Source organism: Artemia franciscana, chromosome 19 (genome assembly GCF_032884065.1).
Source record: "Artemia franciscana chromosome 19, ASM3288406v1, whole genome shotgun sequence".
Lineage (NCBI taxonomy): Eukaryota > Metazoa > Arthropoda > Branchiopoda > Anostraca > Artemiidae > Artemia > Artemia franciscana.
This window is the reverse complement of record NC_088881.1, coordinates 1,865,524-1,887,686: the sequence shown is the minus strand read 5'-3', so window position 1 is coordinate 1,887,686 and position 22,163 is coordinate 1,865,524. Positions and strand designations below refer to the sequence as shown.

The following is a 22,163-nucleotide window of genomic DNA, read 5'->3' as shown; positions in this document are numbered from 1 at the left end:
AAAAATGAGCGTGGGGGGGGCCTAGGTGCCGTCTAATTTTTTGGTCACTTAAAAAGGGCACTAGAACCTATAAATTCCGTTAAAATGAGCCCTCTTACGACATTCTCGGACCACTGGGTCGATACGATCACCCCTGGGAAAAAAATCAAATAAAAAAAAATAAAAACCCGTGATCGGTCTCTTGGCAAAAAACACGAAATTCCACATTTTTGTAGATAGGAGCTACAAGTAGGGTTTTCTGATACGCTGAATGCAGTGGTGTGGTTTTCGTTAAGATTTTATAACTTTTAGGGGGTGTTTCCCCCTATTTTCCAAAATAAGGCAAATTTTCTCCGGCTCGTATCTTTTCACCGTTTAAGACTAAATTTCATGAAACTTGTATATTTAAAATCACCATAAAAATCTGATTCTTTTAGTGTATCTATTTCTATATCCGTTTCTTAGTTTCGTTTACTATTGAGCCGGGTCGCTGCTTACTTCAGTTCGTTACCACGAACTGTTTGAAAGAAATCTTTTTAAAATTTTCTGACGCAGAATTTGTCAACGGATCCTTTTTCGCAGATACCTCTGGATAGAGAGGAATTTATTTCATCATTATTCTTGTCTGTCAAAGCAAAGGCCTCATGAAAATTTTGCAAAGTTGAAATATCGATCTCGAATGATCAAGTGGTATATACTCATAAGGACAATCCTGGACCTGTTATTGTCAGCCTTCCATCTTAAAAACCTAGCATTATTGAAGAGAAGGTATTAGCACGAGGGCCAAAATTAGTTAGATATTGTATGGTTAATGATCTTTTCAACACTCCGGACACAATAAAAGATTTTTATGACACAGGGTGGCTGAGCAGGGACTTAATTTGCTACGGGACAGGATGGGGCAACTACTCCTCCCAGATCTCGGTTTGCCCTCCCCCCTCAAACCCTAGTTTACCCTCCCCCCAGCTGATACTTAGTTTCTGTTAACCTCTTTTTGAAACTAAGGTAAGCCTGCATAATTCAATCACTCTTTAGTATATCTTTACGTTTGTGGTATTATACGGCTTGTTATTCCATTTCACTCTCATATAACTCAATTTGAGAAATTGGTTCCAATTCTGCCCCTCCCCCATCCCCAGGATTTTGATCAAATTATGCCACTTTTTCTGAGTAGCCTTTGTAGAGATTCTTCAACAATAATCATTAAGCCGATAAAAGCAACTCATTAGTTGTCTTGAATAAAACTGATAATGATTATATTCACTGTCTTCAGAAAATCCCTCTGATATCTTCTTATATGATTCCCTTTCTCATCTCCCAGAGTTCAGATTTGTCCTATGTTCTAAAAAGGTAAATGAGCCTAATAAGCCTGATAATAATAGCTAATATAAGCTCAAAATTCTATTTTTTATCCTCATCTCCCAGAGTTTCAATTTATCCTGAATAATCTGAACTCTTCAGAAAATGTTTCTGAACGTAATGGTTCTGAAAAGGTATTACTTGTTTATTAACTGTTAATTCTGACGAAGTTTGACTGATATGCAATAAATTCCTTTAGTATTTAACATGAATAATAGAATTTAGGTACCCTATAAACCTTTCCCTGTCCCATGGTGGTCTTGGGTCGCCGAAATGCAAAAGTTTGATATTAGATGCTACCTTCCGTTAAGTTTCGTTGAGATTAAACTAGCTCTTCTGATACGTGTCCTGAAGACTAGAATTCGCCCTATCTGTACAAGTTTAACATATCCAGGTACCGAAAAGGCACAACTCGGAAATCAGTTCTCGTTTTACATCAAATTCTGTTGAAATTAGACAAGCTGTTCTTTAAATTGTAATACTAGTAGATACATCAAAATAATTATATTTGTATGCTGATTTTAAATATATAATTTTCATCAAGTTTAAACTTACCCCCTGAGAAAATTCTTTAAAAATTCTTTAATTCTTTAAAATTCGAAAAAATGCAGTATTTTTAACGTACGAACGGGTGATCGGATCTCAATGAAATTTATATTTAGAAGTATATCGTTTTTCGGAGCTCTTACTTTAAATCCCGACCGGATCTGGTGACATTGGGGGGGGGGGAGTTGGGAGGGGGAAACCTAAAACTTGGAAAACACTTAGAGTGGAGGAATTGGGATGAAACTTGGTGGGGAAAATAATCACAAGTCCTAGATACATGATTAACATAACCGGAACGGATCCGGTCTCTTTGGGGTAGTTAAGGGTAGAAAAAATGATGTATTTTTAACTTACGAACGGGTGATTGGATCTCAATGAAACTTAATATTTAGATGGATATCGTGTCTCAGAGCTCTTATTTTAAATCCCGACCGGATCTGGTGACATTGGGGGGAGTTGGGAGGGTGAAACCGAAAACTTGGAAAACACTTAGAGCGGAGGGATCGCGATGAAACTTGGTGGGAAAAAATAAGCACAAGTCCTAAATACATGATTGACATAACCGGAACGGATCCGATCTCTTTGGGGTAGTTGGGGGGGGGGGTTAATTCTGAAAAATTAGAAAAAAATGAGGTATTTTTAACTTACGAACGGGTGATCGGATCTCAATGAAATGTGATATTTAGAAGGATATCGCGTCTCAAAGCTCTTATTTTAAATCCCGACCGGATCTGGTGACATTGGGGGGAGTTTGGGTGGGGGAACCTAAAATCATGGAAAACGCTTAGATTGGAGGGATCGGGATAAAAACTGGTGGGAAAAATAAGTAGAAGTCTTAGATACGTGATTTACATAATTGGAACGGATCCGCTCTATTGGGGGGGGGGGGGGTAATTCTGAAAAATTAGGTAAAAATGACGTATTTTTAACTTACGAAGGAGTGATCGGATCTTCATGAAACTTCATATTTAGAAGGACCTCGTAACTCTGATCTCTTATTTTAAATCTCAACCGGATCCAGCGTAATTGGGGGGGAGGTAGTTGGGGGACCGGAAATCTTAGAAAATACTTAAAGCGGTGAGATCAGGATGAAACTGGACGGGAAGAATAAAAACCTGTCTAAGATACGTAACTGACATAACCGGACCGGATCTGTTCTCTTTGGTGGAGTTGGGGGGGGGGTAATTTTGAAAAATGAGGTTTTTGTAACTTACGAAAGGGTGACCAGATCTTAATGAAATTTCATATTCAGAAGGATCTTGTGCTTTAAAGCTCTAATTTTAAATTCCGACCAGATCCTGTGACATTGGGGGCAGTTGGAGGGGGAAACCGGAATTCTTGGAAAACGTAAAAATTGGGGTATATTTATCTTACGAATAGATGATCGTATCTTAATGAAATTTGATATTGAGAAGGAATTCATGTCTCAGAGCTCTTATTTCAAATCCCGACCAGATCTTTGACATTTGGGGGAGTTGGAGGGAGAAATCTTGGAAAACACTTGGAATGGAGGAATCGGGATGAAGCTTGGTGAATAGAATAAGCAAATGTCCTTGATACGTGATTGACGGAACCGTACTGGATTCGCTCTCTTTGGGGGAGTTTGGGGCAGGGGTTCAGTGATTTGGCGAGTCAGGTGCTTCTGGACGTGCTAGGACGATGAAAATCGGTAGGCGTGTCAGGGACCTGCACAAATTGACTTGATATAGTCGTTTTCCCAGATTCGACCATCTGGGGGGGGGGGCTAAAGGGAGAGGAAAAATTAAAATTAGGTATTTATAACTTACGAGTGGGTGATCGGATCTTAATGAATTTTGATATTTAGAAGGACATCGTGACTCAGAGCTCTTATTTTAAATCCTGACCGGCATTAAGCCTCTAATTTTCCTTTTGAATCAATCTATTGATTCATAGAATTTTGTTAGAGCTCATACCATATGATCTCTTGGCTATTAGCTCTTCCTGCCTCGTCACAAGTGCTATATGAGCTCATAGCTATTGTTTTCCATGGGTGATCGTATCGACCCAGTGGTCCTAGAATGTCGTGAGAGGACTCATTCTAACGGAAATTAAAAGTTCTAAATTAAAAGGGAAATTAAAAGAGGGCTCATTGTAACGGAAATTAAAAGTTCCAAATTAAAAGGGAAATTAAAAGGGCTCTTTTAAGTGATCAAAATTGGAAGGTACCTACCCTTCCCACGCTCATTTTTTCCCAAAGTCACCGTATCAAAATTTTGAGTTAGCCAATTTGTTCAGCATAGTTGAGATACCTAATAACTATTTCTTTGGGGATGAATTAATCCCCCACAGCTCCCGGGAGAGGGGCTGCAAGTCACAAATTCTGACCATTGTTTACGTGTAATAATGGTTATTGAGAAGTGTACAGACGTTTTCAGGGGGACTTTGTCGTGTTGGGGGGAGTGGGTTATATGGGAGAATCTTTCCATGGAGGAATTTATCATCTGGGAAGAGAATTTCTATGAAGGTGGGGCAAGATTTTCTAGCTATATTTAGAAAAAAAAACAATGCAAAAATAAGTAAAAAAAATTGTTTTCAAGTGAAAGTAAGAAGCGGCATTAAAACTTGAAACGAATAGAAATAATTACGGATATGAGGGGGTTCGCCTCCTCCTCAATACCTCACTCTTTACTCTAAGGTATTTCTAGTTATTTCAACTATTTATTCTACGGCCTGTGTGATTCAGGGGTCATTATTAAAGGATTGGGACAAAATTCAAGCTTTAGTGTAAAGAGCGAGATATTGACTAGGGGGAGAACCCCCTCATATACTTAATAAAGATATACGAATATTGAAGTTCGTTACGTAAGTTAATTCGTAATTTACGTATATTTGTTACTATTAAAAACGTTCGTAAAAAAATAAAAAGTTCTAGTTGCCTTTTTAACTAACCAGAACTTGGAGGGCAACTAGGCCTTTTCCCCCTCCCCTTTTTTTCTCAAAATCGTCCGATCAAAACTATGAGAAAGTCATTTAGCCAAAAAATTAATATGCAAATTTCGTTTTAATTATTCATGTGCATTATTCACAAAACGTTCATATGAACTCTCATATGACTCTCTCTCACAACTCAACTTTTCAAAACAATAAAAAAAATTAGCATAAAGATGAGGGAACAGCCCCTTTCTTATACAAAGTAATTTCTGTTCGTTTTAAGTTTTAATGTCGCTACTTACTTTTAGTTGAAAAAACTTTCTTTTTTCTTTAATCAAACAGTTCGTGGTAACGAACTGTAGTAAGGAGCGACCCGGCTCAATAGTAAACGAAACTCTGAAAAACATAGAATTAACGACTAAAAAACGTTAATAAAGTAGAATTGAGAGAAAGAGTCAAACTTTAGCGTAAAGAGCGGGGCGTTGAGAAGGGAACAGCCCCTTTCTTACACGGAGTAATTTCTGTTCGTTTTAAGTTTTAATGTCGCTCCATACTTTCAGTTAAAAAAACTAGTTTTTTATATATTTAATCTCTGTCGAAGAATTGGACATGGATCCTAGCAAAAGCACAAGTAGTGACTTAAGCTTTTGTGTTTTTAGAGGGAGTCCAATCCTAAATAGATTGCCAGTTGTGTTGCTCCACAATTGGTCATAGTAGCTGCCACACTATGATGTCATAGTATGCCACACTTCAAAACCCGCTGCCACACTTCACCGGGTTTTGGTACCAGAAGCTTATTCTATTTTTCTTTGGTGGAGAGATTGAATCTACCTATCCTAAAAAATTTCAGCGAGATCTTAGGAATTCCTTATAGCCAATAATTATTTATTCTTTATTTTATTTTTTTTCGAGTTTGATTTTAAAGAGAATGAAGAAGGCAGAATCAAATAGGTAAACTTCTCTCAAATGTTGCTGATATGTTCTACTTTTTAGAGCCAGTACTAGAGCGCTGCATAAATTAAGAGTTATTTTCCTTCTATATACTCTTCCTTTTTTCACCCGACTACCTCGCAGTAAGCGGTGGTCTTATAAAATTCGGAGGAGGCTCATTCAATTGAAACTTCAAGTTTATAATGCTCTTTTAAGGGACAAAAGTGATAGGAGGGCAGTCATTCTTCCTGGCATGCTTTTTTCTATTACCTGTCCCTCTCCCCCCCCCATAGCCCTTGTGGTAATTGTATTAAAATTTGAGAAAGCTGTTTAGTTATGAAATGGCAAAAGGTCTGATAATTGTGATTCTGCTATCGAAATCACAAGGGGTAATGGTCCTAAAAATATGTAAATTACGCATTGCCCATAAATGGGTTTTAGGGGGAAAGGCAACCTTGTTAGGTCTTGGCTCTGCTGATCAGCTGATCTCAGCTTGGATCAGCTGAGAACTTTCTGAAATCTTTTGCTTGATCAAGATCCACAGAGTTTCCTAAGAGTACAATCTTGGGAATGGGGAGGTGCTACATTGACCTTAAATTATTGTTTGGTCGAAGGAGCAGAGGTAAATCAAAAGCTGTTATGTCTATCTAGCTCATCGATGTGTATCTGCAATGTCTTGAGAACAGCTTGAGTTATCAAGCTGAAACTTTAAGGTAGTATTGAGAGATGGGGGCAGATAACCTAGAAACCAATGCAAAAGACATTCAATGAAAGTGACAAGAATAACCGGTAAAAACTAAAGCCACAAATTCTAAGGTTAACCAGTTATTTTTCTAGAAGAGACTAAAGTTTTTAGACAGAAAATAAAGAATTCGAAAGATAAACATCCTCTTAGTCTAAGGATGCTAAGGGACCTCTTATTGCGTAACTATTTTGAGTATAAGACACAAGATTATAAGGATATTCTTACCAGATAAGCAGAGGTTTGGATATCTTCTAATAATAATTTGCCCAGGCCCCTTTCCCCCTCACAAAAACTTGAAAATGAAGAGCCATTTTTTTTTTACTTTTACAATCACAAAAGAATAAAATGGCGAAATCACATAGGTAGACTTCTTTTAAATTTCGTATCCTTCCGCTAATCATGAATAATAAATAAGTACCGCTTGGCAAGTGCTACTTACACCACTTGGTACTTGGCAAGCGGCAGGCTTTTATATATATAATTCTCGCTGTCCCTTTTCTTCTAGCTACATATTAATGTGAAGCTCATGTTCAGTTTTGCTATTCAAATACATACGTCTTCTTTCCTAAATCTTCTCTTCTAGATTCTATACCTCTTCTATACCTCTATACCTTTCTCTTCTATACCTCTTCTAGCTACATATTAATGTGAAGCTTATGTTCAGTTTTGCTATTCAAATACATACGTCTTCTTTCCTGAATTGACGTCGTAAACGGATTTTCCCAAAGGCTTGGCCTATCTCGATATTTTTTCATCTAGCCAGGAAATGTTAGTGTGCCAATTTTCCCAAAAGAGGAGTCCGAGTCGTTTCCAAGAAAGGAGTAACCATAAATAAGTATATATACAATTATTACTTACTTAAAGAGAGTAGATATTATTTAGTATTGATAATAAATAATTATGTTACATTTCTTACTTTTAGTTTAATCGTAAAAAAAATGAAGATGGAAAAATTACAGAGGTAGATTTCTCCGAAATGCTACTGATATACGCCAACTACCCCGAAAAAATCAAGCTAAGAACGAAGAAACGAATAAGAAAAGCATTCAAAGAAAGTGGCAAAGGCATATCTCTGGAAGACTATTTGAATTTCTTCCACTTCCTCTCAAACATCAACGACGTTGATACTGCATTGACTTTTTATCATGTTGCTGGAGCAGCCATAGATAAAGGTAAGTTTTTATGTCGAACCATCGAAGATTAGAAGATGAAAACGACGAATGGTTTTTATTATATATATAATATATCTGTTTTGTGTATGAAGAGTATAATTCTTCAGTTAGGGATGTAAAAGAGACAGTATGATTGCCTTTGGAGCTATTCAAATCCCATTTTTTACGAAGGATATTAGTTTCGAAACTAAAGATATTATTTTCCATTACTCCGTCTCTCTAGCGATGCAACTGGCGAACAGGTTAAGCGGTACACGTTAGTTCCAATGCTGAAGTGTGAGAGACAACAGTGAAAAATTAATTAAGTGGACTGACAAAAAATTACAAAGAGTAAATCTAATATATCTGTTTTGTGCATGAAGATCTTTGCTGTTTTACTATACCCAAGCGGGTGGTAAGACCAGTCTAGTTCAATCCAAATACAATTTTTTTTTTACATAGAATTAAATCATTAAAACACGTACTTAAGAATCATGTTCAGACAGGTATTTAAAAATAAGATGGTGGCTGGATTATGCTAATGAATTATCTCTTGTAGTATGGTTATGTAAGTAGGTAAATGACCCAAATACCTAATTAAGGGTGTAAGCCCTGTAGTTATTTATGCTATACTACTCAAGGGAGTTTTATCCTAAAGATGCCTCTTCTTCTGGAGTTAATATGGAGAATATGATCTGGTTAAAAAAATATACTGCGAACACAGTTTTTTCGTTTTTGCAAAAGTAGCTCCTTTATCTTGTTTTGATTTACCTACTAAATGATACTCCTTGCACACCACTCAAGTTAGCTCACCATCAATATCAACATTAGATCTATAAATCGCATGACCTCTCAATTCCGTATAAGTCTTTTGAATCATCAACATAAATTATATATAGCTTGCATAGTTTGATAGATTATTGCTAGTGATCACCAATGTGAGTAAAGGGATTTGGGGTAGAGACTATAGTCTAAAAACAGATTGTATTCAAGCACAAAGAGCAAACATAGAGCACAAGAGCAACAGCTTCTCAGTTGATTAATCGCCTGAGAAGCTGTTGCTCTTAGAATTCCTATGGATAACAATTAATAATGGTAATATGTGCTTGAATAAAATCTGTTTTTTAGACTATAGTTTCTACTCGAAATGCCTCAGTAAATTAATTCAAGTACAGAAAAGTGAGGATTTTAATAGTTTCCCCTCCTTAAACAGCGCTTTCCAGACGATGAAATGTATCATCTATTAACGTGTAAGGACTTACACCTGTTTGAGTTCTACAACTCTATCTCGAGGCTTCGTGAGAAAAAATAGCCGTCTATTGAATAGTTTTATGATTCACTTTACGATCGTCAATGCACCACTGCCAACTACGAATATTCTAAGAGGGTTAGGGCTAAGGGACGGTGTAAAAATGGAAATGATTATTGTAAGATGTACCTGGCAAATGATGTGTTGACGTTGTTGGATATGGTGTGTAAAAACACGGATAAAATCCATGAGGAATTTGGGTTGGATTTGGGGTGTTATTTTTCAACTCCTCGTCTGGTGATGCTTTAGTTCTTAAAATCAGTAAAGAGAAAATAGACTTGATCACCGACGTCGATCAGCATCTGTTTGTAGAGAGATCTATGAGGAGAGGGTATTTTTTCCACGGAGACCGTATCCTGGAAACTGAATCAACTTGACAACGCACCGGTGAAATGTCGAATGTGCGTTTTCTGGATATGAACTCCCTTTATGCGTCGGCAATGTTCCTTGTCAAAGAAGAAAAAGAAACCAAGAAAAAAATTGCTAGATTGAAAAATTATTTCTTTTCCTAGACAAAATTTCGCATTTGCACCACAAGGAATCCCATTCTTTTCAATGTAGAAAGTGGAGATGTCAGTGTAAAACATGGTTACTATGAATAGTTCTACCCGTAACAACCACTCTCTGAAAACATACATTTTCAAACTATTCCAATGAAGAGTACTTCATGGATTTATCATCCGCATTTATTGATTTAAAAGTTGTGGTCAGAAAAAGTCTGTCAATAGAACTTCCTCTGCTACTGATGAATTATCCTACGAAAATGATATACTACGTAATTTCTATACACAAATATTTGTCTACATAAATGGAACATTGGTGAGCACTAGCAATAATCCATCAAACTATGCAAGCTATATATAATTTATGTTGATGATTCTAAAGTCCTATAAGGAATTGACAGGCCAGGCGATGGCTATGATTATAGATCTACTGTTTATACTGATAATGAGCTCACTTGAGTGGTGAGCAAGGATGATCATTTAGTTGGTAAATCAAATCATAAAATATTTGACATATCTCAATGAAGTCTTCTCAATGGTAAGATTGACATAAAGTTACTGTTCGATCCGTTCGATTTTGAGAAAAACAATTGTTGCAGCACTCGATGCAAATGTCAATCTCACCTCTGCAATGCCACATGTGCGAAAACAACAGGTCCTGAGTTCTGTTGCTTTGGCAATTGAAAAAGTCAAGAGCCACTGGAAATAGTATCAAACTGCTCGTTCATCATACAATCACCAATCAACGATATATTGCCACGGGATGAGGCTCCTACACTGATTCTTCATTTATCAATGATGATTTTCATTCAAAACTTGCTTTGGAATTTGTAAAAAGTACCAGTGCCATATGATCATGGACAAGTTCTCCAAACGAATTTGAAATGTTTGGACTTTATTTTCTCGTGTATAAAGTAAATGGAATTCCTGTCTGCAATTTATTCTTTGATAAATCCTATTAAACCCTATATGAATGGACAATGCAATCCCTGGATCGAGATTCACAGATATTTGGAAATGGTATAACCGATACAATGTCTGCAAAAAGTTACGGTAAGCAGAAAAAAGGAGGCAGCACCCGATTCAAATGTCAATCTCACCTCTGCAATACCACATGTGCGAAAACAGCAGGTTCTGAGTTCTGTTGCTTTGGTAATTGAAAAAATTAAGAGCTACTGGAAATAGTATCAAACTGCTCGTTCCTCATACAATCACCAATCAACGACATATTGCCACAGGTTCAGGTACCTACACTGACTCTTCATTTATCAATGGTGAAACTCATTCAAATTTTGCTTTGGAATTTGTAAAAAATACCGGTGCCATAGGATCACAGACAAGTTCTCCAAGCGAATTTGAAATGTTTGGACTTTCTTCTCTCGTGTAGAAAGTAAATGGAATTCCTTTCTGCAATTTATTCTTCGATAAATCCTATTAAACCCTATATGAATTGACAATACAATCCCTGGATCGAGATTCACAGCTATTTGAAAATGGTATAACCGATACAATGTTCGCAAAAAGTTACGGTATCATTGTATTGTATTTGTCTGGTACTCAAGATGTGAGTAATGTTTGAACGGACATACTACCTTTAGAGTGTATCTTTGCCGAAACATTGACCAAGAGTGTAGCATTTATCTTAGTAAATAAATTTGAAACCTATTGGGAAATTACCCCCGACGGTAGTGTTCTATTTGACCTGGCGCCATGAACACAAATCAAATAATCGATGTATTTAACTTGATGTATTCCATACATTCCAACAAACAATATTGTATACCCTCAGATTTCCTTGAACATATTCATAGTGATAACTGTTATCATTGTTAATAGTAGTCCGTCGACTGTGCAGACGGTGACTTGGTTACCTAAAATGAAATACCTAAATATATAGATTTTTTGATCCTCTTGGTCTACCATATGCATTCTACACGCTTCACGTCAGAAACTTCCTTGAAAGAAGTGAGAAATCCATTATTTAATACCGGGAGGTAAGAACAAGATTTATCATCCCAAAGTTGTGGTTTTCATGCATTACTGTATTTTATTTTTCGATGTCGTGACTATGCCTACAATGAATTTCTTAACATTTATGCATACAATCCTCGACTGAATGCTTTCATAGTGGAAGATATCCGGTCCTGCCATTATAATATTGATTTCAGTGTCCTAAGAATATAATTGTTTTAATAATGTTTATAAATTGTTTATTAGTAAAACATATGTACAATAAAAAAGTTTTTTGTCTTCATCTTTTAGATTTCTTCTTCTTCGTCATTTAGGTGGTCATTTAGGTCAGTCAACAATTAGTGGCGGCAGATCATTGGGGTTCAACTTGTACTGATCTTGACGTGCAAAGTCATGGCCACATTTTCTACAATATAATGTCATTTCATTTTTATTAATCTCTTTTTGAAGTCAATGATACTATTTTTGTTCGTATCGTAAAAGTCATGTTTCAATTTGCTTATTTGGAGTAATGTCACACACGTTATTCTCATATAAAGAATTACTTTCTGTAACAGCCAAATAAAAGCCATTAGGTTTAAAACCATAACTGCCATTGTCCTCACAATGAGGACGTAGAAACCATACTCTTTTGTTTCCATAATTGAAACGTGTTCAAAATTTTTCTTCCCATAACAACTTAAGTTTACGATGGTACCAGTCTCTTAGAAATATACTGGAATAACGTTTATGATTTTTTCCAATCATACGAGGGTAAGTATTTTCCCATTGATCCCACTTATTAGGGTGACAATTGGAGCATAGGAATCCTCTTGTCTGAGAGTCACTAACCTCATCAAGACAAGAATTACAATCCTTAATTTGTGCAGCATATCCTCAATGCATTTTGCATGGATTGCATAATCTACATTTTTCGCTATATTCGTCAACACTGGTGCAGTTCTCGCATGACGACTAGCTGCCCAGTGTATACAATATTAACTTAAAAAGCTTTTTACGCAAAACAAGTTTTTCGAAGAAAAGTAAAGTGTTCTATTAAGCCAAGAATGAGCAGAAATGAAGTCAAGTAGTCTTCCAAGCGGAATACTACCAAAAATCATTATCGATAACTCAAAACGAACAGAAATTACAATAAATAGCCGAGTCAAACTTGAACCACTTTTTACTTTTCTTAGAAAAAACTAATTTTTGGAAAAGATTTTTTTAAATTAAATTCTTTTTGTTTTTTATTGACATAGTCTTCTTAATGGAAAAACAACATTTTACGTCTTTTCAGTTTTTTTTTTATAAGAATCTATTGTATGGGTTGCTATTTGTATGTTGGAGAAATTTTTCAACAATTTTTAATCCTGGCACAAACAGTTTTTTTTTAATTTTATAGCTTTTGAAGTTTTCCTGAAAATTACACTTAATATCACTCCCAGAAGATTCTATCTATGCTCTTTGAGAACCTGGATTTATTTATCTAAAATGTAAGAGCAGAAGTAGTAATAGCAGTATCCCCAAAAGTTTCTACTTAATACCCCCAGTTGTTCTCGATATATTGCTGAGGTGTCGTATTGGCACCCATAAACACATGCCTTTTGATTTATTTTAAAGCAAGATTTAGTTTTAGAGCATAATGGGACGATTGCATAATTGTGGGGGTTTAACATGCCTAATATCTCTAAAGACACAGGTGCTGGACCGTTCTACTATGCTGAGCAAAACGACTGTCTCAAAATCTTAACTGGAGTTGTCTGGAAAATAAATTGGTTTGAGAGAAGGGCTGCTTACCCTGCAATCTCTTTTTACTCTTAAAAAAGGGCACCAGAGCTTTTAATTTTGAATCGAATTAGCTCCTTTAAAAGTTATAATGTTATTTCTTGCAATTATAGAGGGGCGTTGTGTATGATATTGCTCATATGCCCCTTTGAGAACCTGCATGCATACGGTTTTTTGTTCAATTGAAACTCCTAAACGTTCCCTTTAATTTGCATCTTAATACCCTTAACGTTATTAGTTACAGTAACTGTAGAGGCAGTATTAGAAATATACATATAGTGCCTTCTGCCTAGTTCAAATTCCCCCAAAACTTACCCTTAAAGGTCTAAATGAACAATATAAGTTCCTCTTCAGATATTGCTTTGCTACCTTTTAGAAAGTCCACATGCTCATAGTGTGTTTTGATTTAGGTCAACATCCGCCTAAATTTAATTAAAAGCTTCACCTTAATACCCTTAGCTTGTGCAGTAGTAATAGTTGTAGCAGCATTTGTTGCAGTATACACATAGCATATTTGGTTTCTTCAATACACTCTCCAATACAAGCTGAGATTCGAGAAGCATTTCTGATGCGTCCGCTTGACAACCTGCGTGGGCATTGTATGCTTCGAATTAATTCCATACAGTTTCTATAATTCCCTCATTTTTCGCCTTATTATCCTTAGTTTTAATAGTAGTAGTTGTAATAGTAGCAGTAAAATTAATTGTTGTAGCCTAAGCTTAAGACAGTAGCAGTAGTATGAGTAGAAGCAGTATCATTAGGATGCAAATATTTTCTTTTGGTTAGTTCAATATCCCTCACAACGAGCCCTGTTAGTTTCAACTTGACACACCAAGCTTCCCCGTTTTTATTTCCCCGTCAAAATTTCTTGCAAATTTTACCTGCATACCCTTAGGCATAGCTGTAATAGTAGTCACAGTAGTAGTATTTATATTACTTTTAATAGAATTGAACTATTCTATTAAACTATATAGAATATATATAGAACTATAGCGGTAGTACTGCTAGCAGCTGTATATATTAACCTATTGCCTTTTGGTCAGTAGAACATCCCTCTCATCAAGTCCTGAAAGTTTCAACTTAATACAACTAGCCATTGCAATGACATTGCTGATATGTCCTTGTGATAACCTTTATGTTCATATGCTTTTTGAAATTTTCCTCTCAATACTCTTAGCCCTACAAGTAGTTGCAATTGAAGTAGTATTAGTAGTAAATATAGCAGTAAAAGTAGTATTAGCAGTATTGTGCGCATATTGGCTTTTGGTGAAAGCCCAAATAAATTCTTAAGATACGCTATTTTGACAATGTGCATGTACATAGCGTTTTTGGATTTAGTTCAAAGTGCTCCTTAATACTGTCAATGGAGTAGTGTGGTAATAATAGGGGTGATGGTTGCCGTACTATTGATAGGACACATATATTGCCTTTTTATCATCTCCCTTATTATTTCTTGACTTTTCCAAATTATTGTTTCTGTGTTGTACCCTTTTCATAGTCGTATATACATAATGTGTTTTGATTTAGTTCAACCAATCCCGTCAACATTCTCTGAAAGCCTCATCTGAATACCCTTCGTCTTCTTGGAAATTAAAGTTCAAACATGCGTACTCTCTCAATAACATATACTAGGTGTAAACAATGAACGAATGATCTAACTTACAGCCCTTGTCCTGAGGATTGTGCGGAGGTTGACATCCCCAAAGACATGATTATGGGACCTTTTAATGAGGTTGAACAAAATAGCTCTCTTACAATTTTGACCAGATATGTTTTGGGGAATGATAGGCTTGGGGGGACGGAATTATTGCCCTCCTCCATTAACTTTTGACTCTTAAAAAGGGCACTAAAACTTCCAACTTCCAGTCAAATGAGCTCCATCCGATTAAAAGTTTATGTGGCTACTCGTTCCGCAAAAGCCTAATATGCACCAGGCATAACTTACAACCCTTGTAAACGGACTCGAGGGGATTGTGTATAGCCTAAAGACATTGTTATATGATTTTTGGACTATTGATAACAAACTGGTTATCTCACAATTTCAATTTATTGCTTTTTGGGAAAAGAGCGTTTCAGGGAGGGAGGATAGTTACTCACAATCATTTTTGACTCTTAAAAAGGAACTAGAACTATGCATTTCAAATCAAATGAGCCTCTTCTAAAGTCAACAATACCACCCCTCCATAAAAAACTTAATTGTCACTGGGGCATAACTTACAGTCCTTGCCCCCAGATCTCAAAGGCCTATTATATGATCCTTGGATTATTTTTGAAGAAATAGCTATCTTAAAATTTTTATCGGGTGCCCTCGATCACTTTGACTCTTAAGAAAGGAACTAGAACACCTGATTTCCAATCCAATGAGCGCCCTCCGGAGTTTATAGGATCACTCTTTCCTTAAAAATCTCATATGCCCTCGTGGCACAATTTACAACCCTTGAGCTGAGGGCTGTGTGGGGTGGTCATCCTCAAAGACATAATTTCCAGACCTTTCAAATACGCTGAACAAAATTAATATCTCACTTTCAACTACTAAAAAAACACTAGCCCCTTCAATTCCCTCTTGAGGGTTGCCTTTTTGAGGGTTGTCATCCTCAAAGACACAATTTCAAGACCTTTCAACTGCGTTGAGCAAAATGGCTATCTCAAAATTTTGATTAGATGTGTTTTGGCAATTTATTTGTGTGGTGGGGGCTGGTGGCCCTCCAATCAAATTTGACAATTAAAAAAGGTCCTTTCAATTTCCTATCGAATGAGCCTCTTTGAAGCTTCTACGACAAGAAATGGCCATCTCACAATTTTCTATCAGATGCATTTCAGGAAAATACGTGGTGGGGGGGGTATCTGTCCTCTGATCTCTTTGAGTCTTAAAAAGGGTACAAGAACTTCTGATTATAATTTGAAGTCCCCTCTGAAGTTTATACGGCCACCCTTTTTATAAAACTTTATATCCCCCCAGAGCATAGTTTATAACCCTTGCCCTGAGGGCTATACGGTGGGGGTGTCATCCTCAAAGACATTATTTCTGGATCTTTGAACTACGATGGAAAAAAATGGCTATCTCAAAATTTTGATTGGATGTGTTTGGGGAAATGGTGGGCGTGGGAGGGTAGTTACTTGCCCTCTAATTACTTTCGACTACTAAAAGGGACACTAGCGCCTTCAATTTACAATCAAATGAGCCTTTTCAGAAGTCTGTACGACAACAAATGGTCAGCTCAAAATTTTTATCATATGCGTTTCTACAAAATACGAGCAAGGGTTGTAAGTCAAGTTTTTATAGAAAGAGTAATCGTATATGCTTCGGAGGGGGTTTATTAGATTGGTAATCAGAAGTTATAGTGCCTTTCTGAAGATTCAAAGTAATCGGATGGCGGATATCCCCCCCTCATTCATTTTTGCCGCAAAACGTAAAAGTTCTTCCAACTCAAATTTACTCAAAAATATAACATGTCTACCATATTTCTCATCCCACTCAAATGTTAGTCGACAATTCTTTTCAATTTCAACTGCTACATTGGGGGCTCTTGTCTTCGTATAATCAATGTCAACTCCTTCAACTTGCAATACTGTAAAAGCACTTTTTTTAATAATAGAACATTTTCGAACCTGGATCGATATAAATTAGGCAAATGTTTATGTGGAACTGTGATACTAGTAAGTCTCCATCAAACTTTTAGATCAATACTCGTGGTCAAAATGATCACCTGATGCTCACCCGATTCACGGCTCTGCTCAGAACCATTGTATTTTTTCAATGATAAAATACTTGGCAATCAAATGCATGTTCACGGAAAACATTCATCTCAACGATAAGGCTACATGGTTGAACGATCAGGTGCGAGGGATTGATAACTCCAATAGCACACTGGGATATGGCATTGCTCTGATCTGTGTAGGGTATACGAGGGGTTAGAAAATCCAATAGTACACCGGGATAGGGCTCTGTTCGGATCTGTGTTGGGGATACTACTGGGGAGGGGGATGTTTTCCTGTAGGTGGAGCCAGATATCTCGGCATTATTTAAAAAAGATCAGAAACTGAATAAAAAAACAACAAGTTTTTTAATTGGAAAGTAAGGAGCAATATTAAAACATAAAACGAACAGAAATTATTACGTATATGAGGGGGGTTTCCCCTCATCAACACCTAGTTCTTTACGCTAAAGTTTAATTTTGTCCCAAGTCTTTAAAAATAGTTCCTGAAACACAGGGGTCGTTTAATTAGAACAACAATATAAGTAACTTAAAAGTGCCGAAAACTTTAGCGTGAAGAGCGAGGTGTTCAGAAGGGGTAAGCATCCGTTGTATTCATAATAGTTTCCGTTCGTTTTAAATTTTAATGTTGGTCCTTAATTTCAGCGGAAAAAATTTGTTTTTCTTATATTTACTTGCTTGAAAAAGCAACAAAATTGCTGATATAGATAAGTTGATGTAGTAGATAATCAGGTAAAATAGAATTGCTCAAGTAGATGAAGTTGTTAATTTGGTACGACAAGCCAATATTGCTCATGGGAGGCCTCTCATTGAAAAGAACGGCATTTCTGGGAAAATGCCACCATTCTACTGGCAATGTTATTGCCATTGCCAAGGGTACTATGCGCTTCTTTTTTTTTTATCAAAATGCTATCAGTAATTTATCGACGGCCAACTACATTTTTTTTCAAAATATTTTGGCGCTATTTTTTTTCATATGATAAGGTTCATACAGCTAGGTTGCTAATAAGCTATTCAGCCATTTACCTGGATTCCCCCTCCCAGAGTTGCGTCTGTTCAGAGACGTAGCTTTGGTTTTCAGCGTCAGGGCACAATGTCAGTTTTTGCCCTCCCCCTCTCCATTATCACTACAACAATATATGTAAAAAAAACTTAGTTTGGCGCCCCATTAAAGACTGCACCCAGGAATAGCTGCCCCCTCTCCCAGCTACGCCTCTACATGTTTACATCCCTCGGGTGCCCAGTCAAAATTGACGTGCAGCGCCTATTTCTTTGAGTAATTATTATGGGATATCTCCTCTTGTAGGCAATCCAAGTGTACCGCATCTCATGCAGGACATTCTCATCGGTTTTAATTTGAGGAAGGGGGGATAAAAATAGAAAAAAAAATGAGTGAATATATATGAAAAACATGTGAAATTTGCGAGTGAAATTTCTAAAATAATGACTCCTATGAAAAGCAGGGAAAGGGTAATTTATCTCCCCTCTCTCAAGTGCCCACTCCTTAGTATTTTGTCAATTATAATAACCAGAAGTACTGCTATGAAGCTTATATTGAATCTCTATCTTCTAGCTACAATGAAACATGTTGCCAGAATAGTTGCAAACGTGAATCTTTCAGACCATTTGATGGATGTAGTATTTGATGTATTTGATGTCAACCGTAAGTTGTCTTGCTCTTTACATTAAGTATAATTTGCTGAAAATTTTTATAAAATTTTTCAACCTTGGAGTTTTTAAATCCTGTAAATTTAAAGCCTGATATATCTAATTGATTCTCTTTAATACTAAGCCCAAATAACACCACCCCCAAACCCACACGTGATAGAAGAAGTTATACAGAAATCAGATCAGCTATTGACCTGCTTACCGTTTCTCATACTTTTTGAAAATATGTCAATCTGAGACACACACCTGTCAAAACTTAGTTTCTTTTAATACTAGAAAACTCTAAATAGAAATCCCCCCTCCCCTCCAATAAAGAAGGTTGTAAAACAATTAGTAAGTTGGATTTTGGTCTTGCAACATCTTGAACTGATAAACTAATAAAACCCTGGACGTGTAAAGCACTGTCCTTCATCTTTGAGCAATAACGTGAACAAGCTCTAAGAATGCTAAAGTAGACCACATTTTCTTTCTGTTTTTGATCTTAGTGTTAAAAGCCCGTTAACAGTTTCGTAAAATGAGAGAGGCTATTGACTCAAGAATCTCAGAAAGGGGGGGGGGTCTCTCTAGTATCCACTAGAAGACTAAAAACAGTAAAGGAAGGTGCTGAGTTTTTTTAATCGTCTTTATGAATTTAAAGATAACATGAAATTTGCTCTCTGCAATACAAATATAATGATAATACGATATTCCACATTAAGATTTTGAAGGTTTATTCTGCCAATTAAGGCGGGGCTTGAGAGAATGTGTATTGAAAGGTAATGTACAACTTAATATATCAATTACTTTGCTACTATTAGCGTGAAATTAGAAATGAAATGTGTCTCAGTTTGAATTATTTTTACTTTGAAAGTGTTGGAAGGATGAAGTATTACTACCTAATCGGAAACATATATTTGTTTTTCATTTTTTACAGGACAACTTCCGACTTTTTACTTAGGTATTTAGAATAATAAATTAGATGCCTCGGAATTTTTAGTACCACAAGCTATTAGTTTCCAATCCCTATGAAGGTTGCAGCTAAGGGAAAAGAAATTAATTTACTTCAGTTTTGTGATAAGACTTGAACTTTAATTCCATTGGCTTAAATCTATGGGGGTCTTTTCTCAAGTTAATTGCGGTGTGCCTTAAGCGCACATCAGAAAGAGAAACCCCGCCTTTTAAAAACCTGATTGCTTCTCCTGTGTTCTTATGTAAAATTTTAAGTCAGCAATAAACGAAAAGTCATTTAATCACGTGATTTTTTACAAGTAGTCCCTTAGTTTCCTGTTGTTGCATGCCTAATTTTGTATTATGGTCTAATGGGCTAATGCGTAGAGAATTGGGCTTCAATATAAGTCATTATAGATATTTTCCTTTGCCATTAGAAATTTATTTTGTGTTAAATTTTAAAATTATAGAATAGTTTTATTTATACAAGCAATCATAGTTTAGAATAAAATTCCAACTACATGGCGTTAGTGTTTACACCGAAAACAATAAAAACAGAAAAACACGAGACTGTAGCTTAATAAATACTGACATGCAAAGAGGAATGAACGAATTTGGGAAACGGTTTGTTCTTGGAGTACCCAATTCCAGTGTCACTTTTTTAGGTGACGTCGTGATTATTTTATTCCTTATAAATGGTGATAGAATCTCTTATGTTTTTCACTGCTAAGATTGTAATAGTCCTATTGGCCAAATTTGCAGATCAAACCCAAACGACGTTCGTAAAGGGACAGTAGTTGTAGGACAAATAATGCCGATTCATAACTTACACATGCGTCTGAAAGAATAACTTTAAAGACTCTTTTTTGTAGTAACTCAAGTTAATTGCTTAGGTAACTTGTGTTTTTGACTTGAGGCCCCATACAGGGAAAGCATATCAGAGAATTAGTTGGGTGTATGTAAGATAAGCCGTCTTAGGTTTGGCCACGGAAAAACTGAAACGATATAGTAAGATAAGGGTACGCATCGCACCATTTGCCTTTTTAGTGATTGTATCAACATGAGTACTAAACGAGCCAATCAAAGTTAAATGTGACACCGAGAATTACAGCCGAAGACAGTCTAGGCTACGGTGAAGGAGGACTGACAAAGTCCCTCTCAAGATGATTGAAGCAAAGGATTTTTCCTTCGTTGATTTGTAGACTGTTGACATTACATTGGTCTTTAAAGTTGCTCATTATTCCATCACTGAATTGGGGAACTGCGGGTCATCAATGAGATATTTTAGAAGAACTAAAAATTCGTCTACGTACTTAAACCGGTCCTCAAACTCAAAAAGACAAAGTTTATAACTGCTAAAAACAACAGCGCTGCAAATTTCGTGCCTTGTGGAGCACCACACGTGAGCTCAACCCATTCGGAGTTAGTGTTTCCAGGGAAAATCCTTTAAACGCACTGGGACCGGTCTAAAAAAAGATTGATCACTAAAGGAGGACATGCTTACGTGCACCTATTGTGCATGAATTTCTCACAGCTATGAAGTGACGAATAAGATGAAAGCCTTTTCTGTAATCTAGTAGGAAAGATCGACAATTGTACTTCCTCGGTCAAGCCGATCAACAATAAGACAATATATTCTTACTAAGGTAACAGTTGTGCTGCTTCCTTTCAAGCTTCCATACCGATATAGGTCAAGAGAAGGAGAAACTTGCGACATCAGCTTGCGGTATGTAAACGTTTTTGCCACCTTAGACAGGTACGAGGCTATTGAGATAGGTCGAAGTTGGTCGCAAGATTTAAGACCCTTCTCTTTGGGTATGACGAGAATGTACGGTCTCTTCCAAGTATTAGGGAATTCCTTGTAAACGGCAAACTCGGAAACTTCACCTACATCATCAGTTTCTGATTCAGTAATGAGCAACTCAATATCTGAACTGGTGACTCATGGAAAGGTGGTACAGGTGCTAACAAAAAAGGAGTTCACTTCCGTAGCCGATAACAAGGTACCATCCTCTTTCAGTAACCTTAAGTCATTGGGTATCGTTTTACCAGCAATTCTTTTTACTGACTAATACCATTTGTCTGGATCTGTCGTAAGTAAGGACATAATTTTGTCCTTCACATATTGTCTGTTCAGTTTGACAATAAGGTTCCGCATTTGGCTGAAACAACTGAATCGCCATTGCTTTGCAGGCAGCAGCGAGTCTTGATTAGGTCCTTGAGGTTACTTGGGATCCATGATTTATCAATATCTGTAACGGTAATGACTTTAGTCGGGAAACAAGCATGGAATTTCTACTGAACTAGACTATTTAGCTTACTGACTTTGACGCTGATGTCCGGCTCGGAGCAGTTGTCATCAAACTCGTAGTTACCGATCCAGTGGCCGAACGTAGAAATCGAATCTCTTTTTAATGGTCGTATGGTTAGTTTTGACTCCTTTGGTTTTGGGGACTGCTGAATTTGCTTCCTAAAAAATTATGAAATGATTGGATGGGTCCTAGAGAGAAAGGTTTGTTAAGATCAAGTCAGGCATGCTGTCACTCTGATGAGACGGTATTGCGACAACTTGCCGCAAATCCAGAAACTGGATGCCCAATGTTTGTTTGTTTGGTTAAAGTCACGAGTCATCACAAAGGCTGGAGAGGCATGCTTTTGGCGCATTTTATCTATGAAAAACTGTATGTGCTCAATAAGTTCTTT

General features: G+C 36.6%; 1 protein-coding gene across 7 annotated transcripts in view; it reads left to right on the top strand.

Moving 5' to 3' along the window:
- LOC136039154 (calcium uptake protein 1 homolog, mitochondrial-like) overlaps positions 1-22,163 on the top strand; it is a 110,195-nt gene that overhangs the window by 66,378 nt on the left and 21,654 nt on the right. For all 7 annotated transcript variants that reach the window (XM_065722652.1, XM_065722651.1, XM_065722653.1 and 4 more), the window contains 2 exons: positions 7,374-7,623; positions 18,439-18,528. In XM_065722652.1, coding sequence (XP_065578724.1) covers positions 7,374-7,623; positions 18,439-18,528 — 340 coding nt within the window. The remainder of the gene's footprint in view (positions 1-7,373; positions 7,624-18,438; positions 18,529-22,163) is intronic.